This window comes from Protopterus annectens, chromosome 17.part0, assembly GCF_019279795.1.
Source record: "Protopterus annectens isolate FY-2018-M chromosome 17.part0, PAN1.0, whole genome shotgun sequence".
NCBI lineage: Eukaryota > Metazoa > Chordata > Ceratodontiformes > Protopteridae > Protopterus > Protopterus annectens.
Window position 1 is genome coordinate 68,051,618 of NC_056751.1, and position 16,718 is coordinate 68,068,335.

Sequence of the window (16,718 nt, forward strand, 5' to 3'; positions counted from 1 at the left end):
GATTTCTCTATTTTCTATCCTATATATTTATATTTCTCTCCCTAAGTACTTTCTAGTTTATCTATCCACTCCTGTCTTCCTTCCCGTGTATGTGAGTGATATGTTCTCTCTTCCCTCTATCTTTGGGTATTTTTTTTTCTATTAACGTACCATTTCTGGTACTTTTACCTGTTTAGGTATTTTTGGCTACCATAGTTGGTACCGTCTTTCCTTTTTCTATTAAAAATTTAAAAAAAATAATTTTACCTGTTCCCTCTTTGTGAGAGTGTGTGTGTGTGTGTGTGACTTTCATTAGCGTTAGGCCAAGTTTTTTTCTGGCATCGCTGATAAGTCTTCAAAGGGCACCTCTGGCTTTAAGAGGTGCCAGAAGTGTGACAGGAAGGTGCCCAATTCAGATGGGCATGTCTGCTGTGTGTATTGTTTAGGCACCATCCACCTGCAGGAGGATTGGCCATCTGTCATTATTTCTCCACCAGGACTTTAACTGAGAGGAGAAACAAGCTGGTTTTGAAAGGTTTGTTAAAAGGAGACTTCAAAGAGGTCATATCTGGTATGAAGACTGAAGCCAGCTCATCATCTTCCTCTTCCTCCTCTTCTAAGCCAAAGAAACACTCTCATTCAGTACTGAGCAGTTCTTTGGAATCACCTGCAAAATTATCCAAACAGCCTATGTTGTCAACAGTTTCCTTGGCACTGATAGGCAGGAGTGATTCGGCACCAAGCATTGCTTGTTCTGATCAGACACCTACAATCTCTGTACCAGAAGTTTTGTCAGTACCAAAGCAGAATACATTGATGTCACTACCATGAACCAAGTATTCTCCATCGGTCAATCCATTTGTGGACTGAACACCTAGCCCATTTGTGGAACCAAGACTTCCTAGGTCTCCTTTGGAGTAGCCATTTGATCCACTATGAGCCTTTCAGAATTGGACATCATGAGGCTGGTGGACCAGCTCTTGACGGCGAGGGGATTACCTCCATTTTCAGTTCCCAGCCAACTCAGCACAGTTACCTCTCAGCTCACCACCTCCAACCTGCCCTTCTTTGAGACTGTCTCATCTTCATCCTCCAACTCCAGTTGAGTCTTTGGAGCCCCTGGCACCGACCTCCCTGGCTCCATTTGTCTCGGTTCCAGTAAGAGCCTATTCTCCAGAAACAAGAATTGCCTTGAGCTCCTCTGATTATTGGAACCAGAAGTCTGCCAGGGTCAGGACTTTGTCTCCAATTCCAAGGGGCAGGGGTTTTTTTTCAGAACCTTCCATGCCTCTCAGTGCTTCGGCATTTGTTGGCTTGACCCAGGCTTCTGCTTCACATGCCACCTCCTCGGTGCGGGAATGAACTCCCCGTCCATGCAGTCCCTGTCCAGCCAAACCTCTGTATCCCCTAAACCAGAGCTACCATCAGCCTCATCCCTGGGACAGGGGGCATAAAAGCCTTAGGAGAGAACCACCTTGATGGTTTCCTGTTCGGATACTTTCCCGGCACATCCCCCCAAGAAAGTATCCGCGAAGAAAAAGTGCAAGAGGAAGCAGTTAGACTCCCTGGAGGAGTCCTTCACTGAGGATGCCAATTTTCGTGAGGGAGAAAGGTTCCCCCAGGTCACCCCCGATGATGTTTCCTTTGGTGACATCCTGGAAATCCTGAAACCGAGGGGTTGCTGGTCTTCCATCCAGCCTTCCGTGGAGGAGTCAGTATACCTGGAGGCTTTTCATGCCCAGCCTTCTATGTCTTGGAGCTCTCTGCCTGCTGACATTAAATTGATCATGCAGCAGGCCTGGAAGATTACTGATGCCATTGAGCCAATCCCCAAGAGGCCTGACCTGATCCTTTCTGCCCAAAGTCCTACTAGCCATCCTCCTAAAAAGGAGTCTAGGTCTAGGGATAGTAATGGGAAGCGCATTTCCACTTCATCAACCTTCGCTCACAGGTCTTTGAACTACATGGCACACTTTACCAGGTTGCAGAGAGATCTGATTAAAGAGTTGTCAAATACTCTCACAGGAGCAATAACCAAAGGGATACGAGAAAAGGTTACGTCTCAGCTCACCACCTTCGAATCAATTTCTAACTCTTCCATCAGGCTAATTACCTACACAGTCAAAAGGATGACAAAAGCAGTGGGTTCAGGCATTGCCATTAGGAGACACATCTGGATGTGCTTGTGTGACTTTGCAGAGCCATTTAAATCTTCGTTTGTCAACGCTTCATTTATTGGAACATCTCTGTTTGGACCCAAGGTTAAAAGATACACTGGCCAGATGTGAGAAAGATGGGAAAACTCTTTATGCTGTTGGTGTACACTTCTCCACTCCTCAACAGCTCTACTCCAGGAACCAGAGAAGTGGGAGGCTATGGTTCAAAAAGTCCCAAGGGCCTTTATAGAACTCATGTGGCAAGGATTTTCCCCAAGGACAGAGGGGGAAGTAACAATGGAAGATGTCATCCTAGAGGCAGAGGTGGCCCACAGAATCATGGGTCCAGAGATTCTTTCTCTGGTAACTCCTACTAGCACTCCTGAATAGAGGCCCAATTGCCTTCCCCTGGAGGCAGTCAGGGGACGATTATCCCTGCACCAATCTGCCTGGCTACTTGGCTACAGATGACATCGGACAAATGGGTGCAGGGGATCATTTCCAGAAGCTACATCATTCCCCTTTCATCAAACCCAGTCACAGGGAAGCATCAGTCATAAAAATTCAAAAACTGCTTGAAAAAGAGGCATCCAAGAAGTCCCACCAGACTAAAGAGGATCTGGGTTTCACTCAAGATTCTTTTTAGTGCCCAAAAAGACAGGGCACTGGAGACACATTTTGGATCTCAGCCAGTTCAACAAGGCAGTTCAGCAAACTAAATTCTAGATGGTCTCGGTACAGTCAATACTTCCTTTCTTGGAAAAAGATGATTGGATGTGCTCTGTAGATATTCAGGATGCGTATTATCATACAAAAATGGACAAACACTCCAGAAGATTCCTTCACTTCTGGGTGGCAGCCACATTGGTTTCACCACAGCCCCCAGGGTGTTTACTAAATGCATGGCAGTGGTAGCAGCTCATCTGAGACTGCAGGGATTTCGAGTTTTTCCTTATCTCAACGACTGGCTTCTTACTGCTTCCACCAGGTATCAAAAATCTACAACCTACTCAATAGCTGGAATTTATCAGAGCCCTAATGAACACTGTTCGGAATCACTTTACTCCCAGTAGACAGGCTCCAAAAAAACAGATCACAAGTAAACCATATAGTTCAGAACAAATGTGTTCCAGCCAAACTCATCCAGCAGTCACTGAGCTTGATGGCAGCTTCTGTAGCTCAGTTCCCTTGGCCAGATCTTACATGCGGATTCTACAATGGCTTCTAGCCTCCCAATAGTTCTTAATGAATTAGCCAATGTCATACCTCATCTTGATCACCAATCGCTGCAAACAAGACCTGTCTTGGTGGTCCCATTCCAATGAGATTCTTTCAGTCTGTCCTTTCATCCATCCACAGTCCCAAGCCATAGTGACCACAGATGATTCTCAGATAGGGTGGGGGGCATTATCTGGGAAGGACTGTCCAAGGCACTTGTCCCAACAGGAGGCCAATTTGCACATCACTGTTCTAGAGATGAGGGTGGTGCTCTTGGCATTGCAAGCATTTCAAGATGCCCTTCCCTTGAAAACGGTGGCAATTCAAACAGACAACATATCTGTGATCTGATACATCAACAAATGGGGTAGGGGGGGCAAATCTTATCCACTTTGTTGAGAAACCCTCAGAGTTTGGTAATGGGTGATTTCTTCCAACCGCTTTCTCATGGCAATGCATATTCTGGGGAGCTCCAACGTGATAGCAAAAAAAACTGAGCAGAACTATTCTAGTGCCAAATTAGAGGTGTCTCAATCCTTTGGTGACAGAGAAGATATTCCGACACTGGGGTCAACCTTGCTGCAATCCGCTTGTATTTCCTCTGAACAACAAGTGCAGCAGTTACTTTGCCCTAATTCCCCACCCCCCAGGGCAGTCACCCAGAGATGCTCTTCTCCACATTTGGCCCCCTGATCTCCTGTATGCCTTTCCCCTAACTCCTCTGATATCCCAGTTTCTAAAGAAAGCCAAGAGGTCGGATAACACATTAATCCTCATTGCTCCATTCTAACCTCAACAGGTTTTGTTTCCCGTCATATGGCCTCATCTACTGCAGAAGCTTTGGATTCTGGATCCAGCTCCAGATCTATTATCTCATCTAGAAGGCATGGTTCCTTCAAATCACCAGCATCTCAAGTTCATTGCATGGCTTTTCCAATTCCCATGATTGCCAGTCATTCTTCCCTTTCCTCACCAGTCCGATAAATCATTTTGGCCGATCACAAGCCATCTACTAGGAAACTGTACCAGAGTAAATGGGAAAAATTTGATAGATGGGCCTCTTAACATTGATCCTGATGCTTATACAGCTCCTGTACATAAAGTATTGAATTTTCTGGCTGATCTTTATCAAATTGGCTCTTCAACCTCTACCGTTCAGTTCCATCTAGCCACGATATCTAATTTCCATATTGGTTTCAATGGTTCTTCACTAATGAGACATAAACTTTCTAAAGCTTTTTTGAAGGGAATCCTAATGTTAAAGCCTCCGTTTAATGACCCCACTGCTCCATGAGATTTGTCGATCTTCACTAATCCTTGACGTCTCCCCCCAGCCTGAGACTCTTAGTGGATCGAATACTCCCAAAACTGGCTTCATAACAGGGACACAGATCTCAACTCTTACTGTTATTTACTATCTGTCTGCCACTATTTTAGGTAAACTCGATCTGAGTTAATTTAGAGAGGAGCATTATGAGTAGAGTCTAGCTCAAGAGTTTAGAAGGAGCAAGCTGACTTAAATGGCCAAGTTGGTTCCGAGGCTCAGAACCGAGCCCCACAGTCAAGTATTAGTGAAGATCGATAGCACAGATGGAATGTTATGGTAAGACATAACTTCTTTTTTCTTTAGCCATGTATTGCTCAGAGTATTGGTAAGGCAGACACCCTGTCCTCCATATACACATTTCAGACATTAAAAATTGGTTGTACATTTTAGGGTTAAAGAAGTATCTTGGATTATCCCTTCCATCTGCTTCACTGATGGGACTAGTCACCACCAGGTTCCAACACAGCAAACAACTCCTTCCTACAGCTCGAGTTTCTCTCCTACCTCCCACAATATAGTGCTGCTCCTTGTTTACCTCAGGTTTTATTGGCTGCCATTCCTGTCAGATGTGTTCAACTGCAGCTCAAGAAGATAAGTGACAATAATATTTCCTTTGAGTCTTCTCTTGGCTGTTTTAGTTAGTAATTATTTCTTATAACTAGCTTATATGTATGTATTAACTTTTTAACCCTTTTTCCTTTTTTGTTTTTTTTCCACATTGCTGCTATATCCCCTTTTTCTCTCCTCTCCCATATTACTTAGGCATAAAATGCACACATGCATGCACATATATATGTGTATCTATATCTATATCCAGTAATAGCCACAAACCCAGCTTTTTCAGAAAGAGTAGTCACAATATTTTCACCCCACAGAAGCAATCCACTCCTCTTTGGCAGCTCAGAAACCCTGTAAAGCCTTTCTCCTTCATCTACCCATTAAATGCCTTATTCCCCCATGGGATCTTAAAACCATGTTTGAGGCACTCAGTCACCCTCTATTCAAACCAGCCTTCTTAGCTAATATGAACTTTCTTTCCTGGAAGATGTTTCTTGTAGCAGAAAGAGTATCTGGCAATCAACACAAATATTTGCAAGTTATACAGCTTTTGGAGATAAATGGGAGTTATGATAATTACTCTTGAGTAAAGAGGGAAGAAAAAAAGATTTGGATGTTATAATCCCCCCTTAGATCGAATGATTCTGTGAACTGTGAAGGGGGGGTTAAGCTAAGTGCTGTGTTATATTATTCAGTATATTGTCTCTAAAAATGCAAATATCAGTGGTACTTTAAGTGTGCTACTAAAGACTCTTTCATGTGGCACATTGTGTTATTTTAAAAAGTCATACTTAAGAAGGACAGTAGTTTGATTGAAAATGTGCAGTGGTAGGGTTACCCAAATGGTAAGTCAAACAGGGAATGTGGCTTTTGCTCAAAGGTTTTTGGACTACACAAACACCCTGGAGCAATTTGTTAGCTTCCAGACTAACGGTACAAATACCCTAGACTTAGGACTCCCGATCATGAGGGGATGCTGCTCCTTCCCATGCATTAACTCCTCCCTGGTAAGATCTGACCACAAAATGATCTTCTTTAGTATTAAAACTAACCTAGAACCTCCATCAAACTCCATACCTGTTAGGAACTTTGCTAAAACCAATTACCTCAAACTAAATAACAGCTTATTAAATTCCTATGCCCCTCCGATTCTGGGTGACACTGAGATCTACTCTGAACTATACATAAAAGCACTGTACAAGCACATTTATAGCTGCATAGAGGAGGCAGTACCTGTCTGAGTGAAACCTATGATTACTGACAAAAATAAAACACCCTGGTCAACCCTTAGCATAAATGGGCTATTCAACAAAAGGAAAAAAAATCCTCTCCAAAGCCAAGAAGGATTAGACAAAACAGTGCAAAAAGACACTCATCTGTCTAAACAAACAAATCACCTATGCACCTATGAAAACACAAGGTCTGCGAAAGAAAGTAAAGAGAGAGATTAACATGAAGCACCGTATGTATAAGGCAAGATTTATTTTGTAAAGTTACAGAGGAGTGACTATAAAATATGTGGAGATTCATGGGAACTGGTGAGAAACAGTACTGACATCTGAAAATGTTATTTTACTGAGATGATAATGATGAGGCCTTGGAATGCACTACTGGAGTGGTTATTGAGCTTTAAATATCAGAGGTTTTAAAGGTGTGTAGAAAAAAAGAGAGCGAGAAAGGCACTGAAGCACAGCTGTTTAAGGCTTGCTACAGTGCTTCAGTAAACTTGATGTTCTAGTTATCTTTTTCCCATGCTAATCTTTGAACATTTACATAATGTTTAACATCTGGATGTGCTCACATATTTCAATCTGATATGTATTTGCATGTGTAAGATATATTTCAATATGATATGTATCTCTAGGTATATACAACTAATGTTACCTGTTTTATACATTGCAGCTTCCAACAACTTGTGATTTGTGGAGTCTTTATATGGATTTTGACTCAAAACGTCTGGATCCGTGGGAAAAGATTATTCCAGCTTTTAGATACAGCAGTGAGATCCCCTTTTTTGAAATGCTTGTTCCTACCAATGACACAGTACGTTTTGGTTATCTAATGGAAAAATTGCTAGCTGTGAAGCATTCTGTGCTTTTCACTGGTGTTACTGGTGTTGGCAAGGTAAGTTAATTCTACAGGTTATTGTTTAGTATATTTTCTCTTAAAAATTGTGATAAAATCATAAATTAAGCTTGGTTTTAAAAGCTTTTGAGGCACATAGTTTTTAAGTTTAATAAAAATACACATTTAAATACCATACAAAATGCAAGCTAATACAAGCTAAAAATATTTAATTATGAACGATGATCCGCAGTATATTACATTAGTAATGTATGAAAAGTAATGCAAAATGAGGAAGGTTCAAAACAAGGAATACTGAGTGTTATTCAACAGGGCTAACCAAATGTATATGAAGTTAAGCTGACAAATGAAAACTGCGCAGAAGTTGCAGAATAAGCCAAAGAACCAAAAAGAAATAAATACAAAGTTCACTAACATGAATTACAGCATTTAAAAAATCTTAGGAAGTGATTATGATATCTATGGAGTGAATTAAAGTATTTTGAGAATTTTATTTGGTTAATCTAAATAACATGTTGGCATGATATTCAAGTCATTTGCTAGACAGGTGGTTTAAGGAAGTTTTGTATACACACCTAACTTTAGCATTTTACATAAAAACAAATGTGTTTCAAAAATTTGTTGAGACATGCAGAAATGGTAGACATTTTAATGATTGATGTGGCTCACTTTCTATCATTGCAGATTTGCATTATAAATATTCACCATTGCTAAATATGAGAGACATGGCACCTCAAATAGTAATGCATGTCAAGTGTAAAACATTACAATTAAAAAAAAAAAACTCTGACTTATGGAATATATTAAAAATGCAGCTGTTTGTAAATTGCTGTAACATAACAAACATTACTAACTTTTGGACAATTTCATCATGTGAATCAAACTGTTTGTTTATTTCAGATCATGTAAGGTTGGCAAATCACAAAAAACAAATAATTAATGACATCACCATAAAAAAATACAGATACCATACAGATAGTTTGATAGTTTCCAGTATGGTGCTGTATGGTATCACTGTCTTGCTAATGTGATATGTTATATAGTCACTGAAACTGCATTATAAAATTTATTGTAAATATTGATTGTATTAAATGTAATACTTTGGAGCTTTTCTCCCCAGGCCTCTTCTGAAAAAGGGCCCTTGTGCCCAGTCAGACTTTTCTGGTAAACAAATGTCAAGAAATAGATAAATAAAATTATGCTTTTAATGGTTCTTGGAAAAAAATAAATTCAAACAGCAGCAATAAACAACGCAATACAGAGATTTTCAGTGGTACTAAAGTGATGTGTTTGTGTTTGTGTGTGTGTGTGTGTGTGTGTGTGTGTGTGTGTGTGTGTGTGTGTGTGTGTGTGTGTGTGTGTGTGTGTACGCATGCGTACGTGCATCTGTGTGTCTGTAGGGTACATGACAGATATATGACAATCACATATCTAAACATTGAGAGTGAGACTGCAGTTGAAGACACCCTGTATATTCCTCGAAGGTGTAAGTCAACACTGCGTAGTGGTACACATATGCCATTGTTAGTGGAAAAGCATCTTCTCCTGTCACTTTGTGTTCTAAGATTTTTTTAGTAAAAGTATAATCTAAAGTATTTTGCCACAACTTTAAAAGTATTGTTATTTAAAGTTGTCACTATGCAAAGTTAGCTGTAAGTTAAGTTTAGCATGATGCAGAAGCTGATTTTAAAAAGGAGATGGAAAGGGAGTCAAGTATCAAGTGTATGCTGGATATTAGGTCTGATAATATCATTCATAAACACACTGTGATAAAAAGGCTTTTTCCAAAAGAGACGAGTGTTAGTCTTGAACAATTAATGCATGATTATGTGTTTGATATGCCATTTGAGTTAATAAGCTAGCAGTTGGAAGGCTATGAGGTACTGATGGTGAAGAACAACATAAAGCTTTGGCGCCATCGAAGTAGATTGCTAGTGAGGTTCAAAATAAAACTTTAGATATGTTTATATATGATATATTGAACCCCATTTGGTATTTCTGAAGATCAGGTAAGAAGGATAATATGCAATTGAGTGATGTACTGGAGGAATCATATGGCCTGGTTTGTCTAGAATTTGTTAAAAGCAAAATAGTGTGGTAGTTTTGCTTTTCAAAATAGACATTGGGAACTGAGAAAGCATACAGATTACCTTGTCTTTGACAAAGAGGAAATATGGAAAGCCAAATATTGTTGTCCAATTTGTGATCTGGTATGAAAAAAGAACAGGCAATCTTGCTGTTGTGGTAGCCTGATAGGAGAAGTACAGATGAAGACCATCCACTATTTATTAAATACAATCTTTTGGTGACTAATTTAAATACGTTTTCTTTTTAAGGGTCCTATTAACCCTCTCTAATAATCTAGATGATTGTGGATGGTTGGGACAATGAATACTCAAGTTAGTATTAAAAATCTTGCTTAAATCTGTAATTAGAGAGTTGTTAAAATGAGTTCCCTGATCACTATTTATCATTCAAGGTACACCACATCTAGGTATACATTAAAATAGTAGTTTTTTAACAACTGTTACATGATCTGCTTTATGACATGGGTAAGTTTCCACCTATGCAGAATACATGCAAACATGCAAACCACCACCAATATAAATTATAAATTATGGACTTTTGGCATCTGGACAAAGTCCAGCTGCACATTCACAAAAGGTTCCGAAGGTGGTGGTAAGCATGCAGCCTTAATATTTGCATGTTTGCTAACATTATGTTCTAGGCATACTGTACACTTATTAACATACTGAAGTATCACAGAGGAGACATAAGGGCTGTACCAACTTTGGGTAATTTGATTAAATAAAGCTGTCTTACCTGCATGGGCTGGTAGATAATAATCCCTTACCAAATAAGGTAGCAAGAAGACAGGTGCCACCAGTCAGCTGTCCAGATGTTGCCATTATCCATTATAAGATTTACTGCATCCATCTTTAAGCCACCTCTGAACTTCTGCCAGTGATGCTTCAGCCTGGAAAGCTGATACTTTCTTAAAATTAAACACACCATCACTTTTAGATTCTTGTAATAACATCACATTAATTTTTGTACAAAGTCCTTCTACAACTTGTTTAGCAGCTTGATCTCCCAAATTATTTCCCTTTGAAACAATATCTGTTCCCTTGGTTTCCAAAGCTGCCCCAAATCATGTACTTCACCAAAAGCATAACAACTATTGGTGTAGACATTGACAACTTTGTCTTTGGCTAACTCACAAGCCCTTTGTTGAGTCACTAACTCAGCTACCTGGGTGGAATGTATACCCTCAAGTCTTTGTTGAAGAAAACATCATTATTGGTGCAGATGTGTTCCTGTGACCAGATTTCCATTTTGAACTCTTCTACAGAAACCATGCACAAATAGGGGCAGTTTAGCATTGGGTATAGGAGTTTCCTTTAAGTCAATCCTAGGAGAAAGCAGATAATTAGTCTCACACACACACACACACACACACACACACACACACACACACACACACACACACACACACACACACCCATGCTGTTCACCATCCTCAGCAGTAAGTAGGTAATAAAGATGTAGGATATAGAACCAGACAGAGTATGAGAGAAATAGATGGATCAGAAAGAAGTGTATGTTTATATTTAGTTAGACGTGCAGTCGAGAAAGGTTGAGTTTTTATTTTAAATAACATTTTACAGAATGAGGCATGGCTACCATAAAATCATGCCTCAGCACCAGTGATTGTGCAAAATCGACTAGAATGGCGGTAGCAGCCATCACCCTTAAACATTTTGGAAAGCCCTTTGCAACAGAATCAAATGCTGTACTATAATACCCTAGCCAAACAAAACTACCAACTTAGGAATCAGGCCAAAAAAAAATTAGCACACAGAACTACTTCCCAGGCATCCAAGACAAACACTCCAAAATTCCCCAAAAGTTTTGGCAAGCTATCAACTTTCTACTAAAACCTGGCAAAACTACCACTCCAGCTCCCAACACCACTACTACTAATGACAACATAGCTTTGCAATTTAATCATCAGTTCACAAAATCTATTCTGTCACTATCTGCCCAACTATCCAAAAATAGTTTTTCAGCTGTCTGTACGCCTTTAAAAGGCTGTTCCTTAGCTTGTAATAAGACTGCTAATATTTCCCTCTCTGATTCATTTGGAACATCCAAATACATCCCTTCTGGTGTACAGTAAGTAGTATAACCCAGTTTGCATAACCGCTCTCTTCCTAGCAAATTTATTTGTGCAGTAGTACTCAAAAGAAAAGAATGCTTTTCTTCAATCAGTCTTAAAGAAGTGGGTATAGGTTCTGAAACAGGACACATGACAGTAACATTTGTTACTCTAACCGCCTTTACTTTATGCTTTGATACTGGTATCTGAGTATCTGAAGTACCTTTTAATACAGACCTAGAGACTCCAGTCTCCACCAGGAAAGGAATTTTCTTTGAACCAATTTCGACCTTAGCATAGGGTTACTTTGATCTATTGGCAGCACAAGATCAAGATTTACTTCTAGTTTATTATCCTGACATAGTCAGTCCGGTGATTCCTGACTCCTTGCAATTTAAGGAGGTGATGAAGGAAAGGCAGCATTGCTGTAATTCGGCCGCCATTCAGTCCAGGTGTCTTGGACTCTCACCATTCATTTGTGTGGGCATTCTCTTTTTTAATGTCCTGCTTCACCACAATTGAAGCAAGATCCATCAGATGAGGCAGGAGGGGCACTGCAACCTTGTTGTTGCTAACCAGCTACACCTTGTTCCCTTCATCCAGCACTCTTACTAAAATCCCCTAGCAATTCCTCTCCCCCTTCCCCTGTCTCTGCTCCAGCTCCATCTCCTTGGGGTTTCTAGCTGCCTTATTTGGAAAGTTAACAACTTATCCTCAGTATCCTGTCTATGTTTTTCATGATACTCAGTGCAGTGATTTGCAGCACTTAGTGAGGACTTCAAGTCCTTTCCCTACCCGTCTATAAGCAGTTGTTCTATATAATTTTGCATAGGGGCTTGCAAAACCTGCTCAGAAGCAGGTGCAATACCTGGCTTAGCTTGTTCTTTTGAGTCTGATATGCCTGAATGTCTAGCAAACACTATTTTGAGTTTACTTAAATAATCTACAGGGGCTTCACATTTATTTTGCTTACATACCTGTATCTTAGACCAATCTGTCCTAACTTGCAACACTTCTGTAATTTTATTTAACAACCCTAGCCTTTTGTCTATTAGTACATTCCCTGTGAGAGTAAAATCTGTGATTTCAGCCTTTTCAAGTAACTGTTTTCTTATTTCATCTGAAGTAACTACCCAAAGCAGCTGGTTTAAATCTGTTAAAGTAGGGTTGTACATTTTATTATAGTTTTTAATTCATCCTTAAAACTTAATGTATCTTCTCTAATATTTGGAAAACTTTTAGACACAGTATGCAAATCAGTAGGGGTTCAACGGCGATGAACAAGAACTGTATTATTAGCCCCCAGAATTTCTCTAAGAGTTGCCAAAAGATCCTCTCCAGAGGCGATAGCCTCATGTCCTACCTTGTCATGTGACTGCGTGTGATGAGCCACAGGAGTGTCAAATACTAGTGCTCCTGTTGGAGAGGTAGAAGCTTGTTGAAAATGATAAGAAGAAGAAGAAGAAGAAGAAGAAAAAACCCCTTGACTGCAGATGCCTGTTCTGAAGATGAGGGTTGAACAGGGGAACTAGGTTGAAATGTAACAGTACCATGCTGACCTGGTGTCCAATGGACAGTTGTCCGAAATGCAGAGGTCTGAGAAACAGCAAAATCTTGTACAGGAGCCACCTGTACCAGTACATATGGGGTGGGAGGTGCAGTAGCTACTGCAGGATTAGCATCCTCTTCAGAAATCTCTGCTTTTTGGCCATCCCCATTTTCTTCCAAACATGCCAAGACAGGATAAAGGGATCCCTTATTATTGGTCTGTACTGCCTTCTTAACCTCTTTTACCTGATGGGGAAACATCTTATTAGTATGCTGTAATCCCCTTAATGCTGATTTATTTTTCCTTTTAAGTGTTTCATTATACCAAGAATAGAATACTACCAATTGTTCTCAACTTACCTTGTTTTTTCCTTCAAAATACCCTTTAAATTCTCTAATTTATTTTTATCATAAGTTTTATTTAATGGAAATATTTCACCAGAGCAATTTTTAGTAAACTGAAACCACTCTTTCAAAATACTAACAACTTTCCTTTCCATAATTATAATGCATAAAATATGCAGGTGTTCCCTTACAAAGATTTGTTCCTGGCTGCATAACTGTGTTCCCATTTTTCCTATTAAGACTTACGTCGTAGATCCTGGATCCTGGTAATTCAGAAAGGAAAAAATGACTATATCAATTCACACACCATTAAGGGAGTAAAGGTTAGGGATTCTGTTATTTTGCAAAGACAGAGGAAAGGTTTCGATCAGCTTTTTCCCACAGCACTCCTTTGCTTTTGTCCCATTATGAGCTCAAAATTTACAGCTCCAGCATTGTGATCGGGATAATGAGGCAGATAGGTACTATGTTCAGAAGTGACTACTCTTTCGGACCCTCTGAGGGTACTTTTACACTGTCACACCTACTTCCCAATCTGCTATGGGCTCATGAACTTGATTTACCAGCACACACCCCTATGTTCCAGCATGCTATAGGCTCATGAACTTGATTTGCCAACATACGCACACCTATTTCCCAACATGCTAAAGGATTATGAACTTGATTTATGAACACACACGCCTATGTCCCAACATGCTATAGGCTCATGAACTTGATTTAACTTTAACTTCTGTCTCGCTCTCTCTCTCTCTGTTTTCACTCATACATCAGACAACACAAAACATCTCTCATTCCTCTTACCTTTTAGTCTTAAGGGTACTGCACTTGACACAAGGTGCCTCCTTCTGTTAATTTTCCCTTTTTGTTGTATACACATACACATTAGTGCATTTTCTTTATTTTCTATGGGGTCCTCCCACTAGTATTTTACATATACCTAGCAAGCAACCTCAGTCATTAAACAAAACAGTTATTCACTCATTTCGCTCTTTTAACTGCAATTATCTAAGAAAAAAAACAAACATTTTCCACAAATTAATTTTCCCCATTTAGTCTGGCAGCAGTTTGCACAGCCTTAATAGTTAGGTATCTGAATCTCTGACTATCCCATACAAAACAGCATGGAATTCACAGAAGAACTGCTGTGTTGGGCCCTCATAATTTAATCCGCACTGCCATGCAGCAATACCAAAGTTCATAATCCAAGTCTTAAGGCACCAAATGATAAACTTCAGAAATAAATAATAAAGAGTTTTACCTTTTAGTCTTGCATCAAGAATAAAGCTTTAGGATGTGCAAAGTACTGGTTCATTCCAGAAACAGTGCTGGGAGATTGCCTACTCAAATTGCAGATCAGTTTCCAAGAACAAAGGAAAAAAACAGTACACAAATACCTTTTTTTTATCAATTTCATGTATGCAGAACTTTAACGTTACATTACTTTTAACAAATCAGTGTATTTAAAAATGTCCTCATCCCTCACGATTTTCTCTTAGAACGTCACATGAACATTTTACAAATATGCATTTTAAGGCATAGACCACCTGGTCTAAAATTTATTATCCTTTAACCTTGTAACAGTCAGTATCAGTACACACTATCTTACAGACATCCTTGCAGCGACTCATCCCCAAACTTAGAAGGCCAGAGCGTACTGTTAATCTCTCTTCCACAGATACTTGGCACAATCAAGTATAACATAATATAACATCCCTTAACTCCCTCAGCACTTACTTTGCTTCAATTATTTATCAGTACACTATAATTTGCTAATAGAGAGATGCAGTTGTAAGGCACCTGAAATATAAGGTTACTACTTATACAAAAATATCTGTTATATAATCATGCATCTGTATTTTAAATTTTCTTTGACATAAACATATCATAAATATTTTATTTGATTCATTTGTGAAGAAACTATGGGTTAATATATATTTAAGTAGTGAAGAATAATTGTGAGACAATATTTTTCTGTAACAGTAGACTGGAGAACAGCTAAAAAATCCTAGTCATTCAAAAAAGTAAGTGCTTGTGCACTGTGCATAAAACTATGCATATTCTTTGCATTGCAATAGTGTGGCAGCAGTCTCTGTCCCTGTGTGACATACACCGCTCTACAGCAAATACATTCTGAGAAAGAACAGTGTAGCTGGTAATTTCCTTATCCTCTACTGTTGTTATCCATCCCCTGTAGTCCTTTGGCTGATGTCTGTTATGCTAAGTGTCGGGTCTGCTTGCTGTCCCACCTTGTGCATCTGTACAGTAAACTGTTTTCTCTCCCAGTCATCTACTGGTGACAACTTTATGCTACCAGTATCATCAATGCAGTCCTTAGAGTCATTTTACTGTATACACCACAGGCTGTTTTAGATAAGTTCACCTTTCTCTACAGTGAGGTGATAGCACCAGTAGAAGATAGTGGTAGAAGCATCTCTCTTTTCTATATGTTATGACAGTAGTAAGCATATGGTAGCCCTTACACAGCTGCCCCTTGCATTGCCAGTTTATATAATAAGTCATCCTAGGCAATTAGCCTGAATACAGCACATCACGTCTTGGTGATTGTGTCACCTGTAATGTAAAGTGCAAGGGCAGCAAGGAAAGTACTGTATTACTGCTACTTTACTCATCTTTATAAAGAAAACTGACAAGAAGTCATAAAGGCACTGCAACATTTTTGTATTCAGAAATGACCCCTAACTATGTGCTGCATGGTGCTGTACCATGAAGATGCGCAGCACCAATTAGAGCTAGTTCCATGGCCATGCTTAATGCAAATGAAGCAGTCCGGGGAACTCCTTATTATGACTTTGGATATTGAATCATTTAAAGAATATCTTGTAGAGCATAAGAAATTAGCTGCCAAAGAGATAGCTTTTCTCACCTGTGTTTTACAGTTGGTTTTGAGGCATAATTATTTCTTATTTAAGAAAAATTATTTTCACCAAGTATGTGGTGTGGCTATAGCACTGGTGGTGACCTCAGTTATGCCAGTATTGTTTTAGGGTATTGGGAGAACCTAAGCCTATGTATGTTAGTGTTTTTATATTTTTTTGTAAAAAGTAGTTTAGATTTGTTGACAATGTCCTTTTTTGTGGTATGGGGACTATGATATGGTATTAGACTTTTATAATTCCCTCATTAGTTGTACAAGTTTTTTTAAGATTTTCTTTTATTTCTAATAAATGTAGTATAATATTTTGGATATCAAAATTGAGAAGAGTTTTGGGGATCAGAAAATTGTGATCTGTATAGTGACAAAGGAGGTTGCTAGTAACAGCTGCTTGCATTTCAACAGTATGCATCCCCAGTATCAAAAATAAAATATTACTATAGGAAAGAT

General features: G+C 39.3%; 1 protein-coding gene across 1 annotated transcript in view; it reads left to right on the forward strand.

The window, feature by feature from the left end:
* The window catches only part of DNAH6 (dynein axonemal heavy chain 6), a 5,071,261-nt gene that overhangs the window by 2,984,495 nt on the left and 2,070,048 nt on the right, over window positions 1-16,718 (forward strand). Inside the window, exon 39 of the mRNA XM_044059309.1 lies at window positions 7,141-7,362. Within this exon, the coding sequence (XP_043915244.1) occupies window positions 7,141-7,362 (222 nt within the window). The remainder of the gene's footprint in view (window positions 1-7,140; window positions 7,363-16,718) is intronic.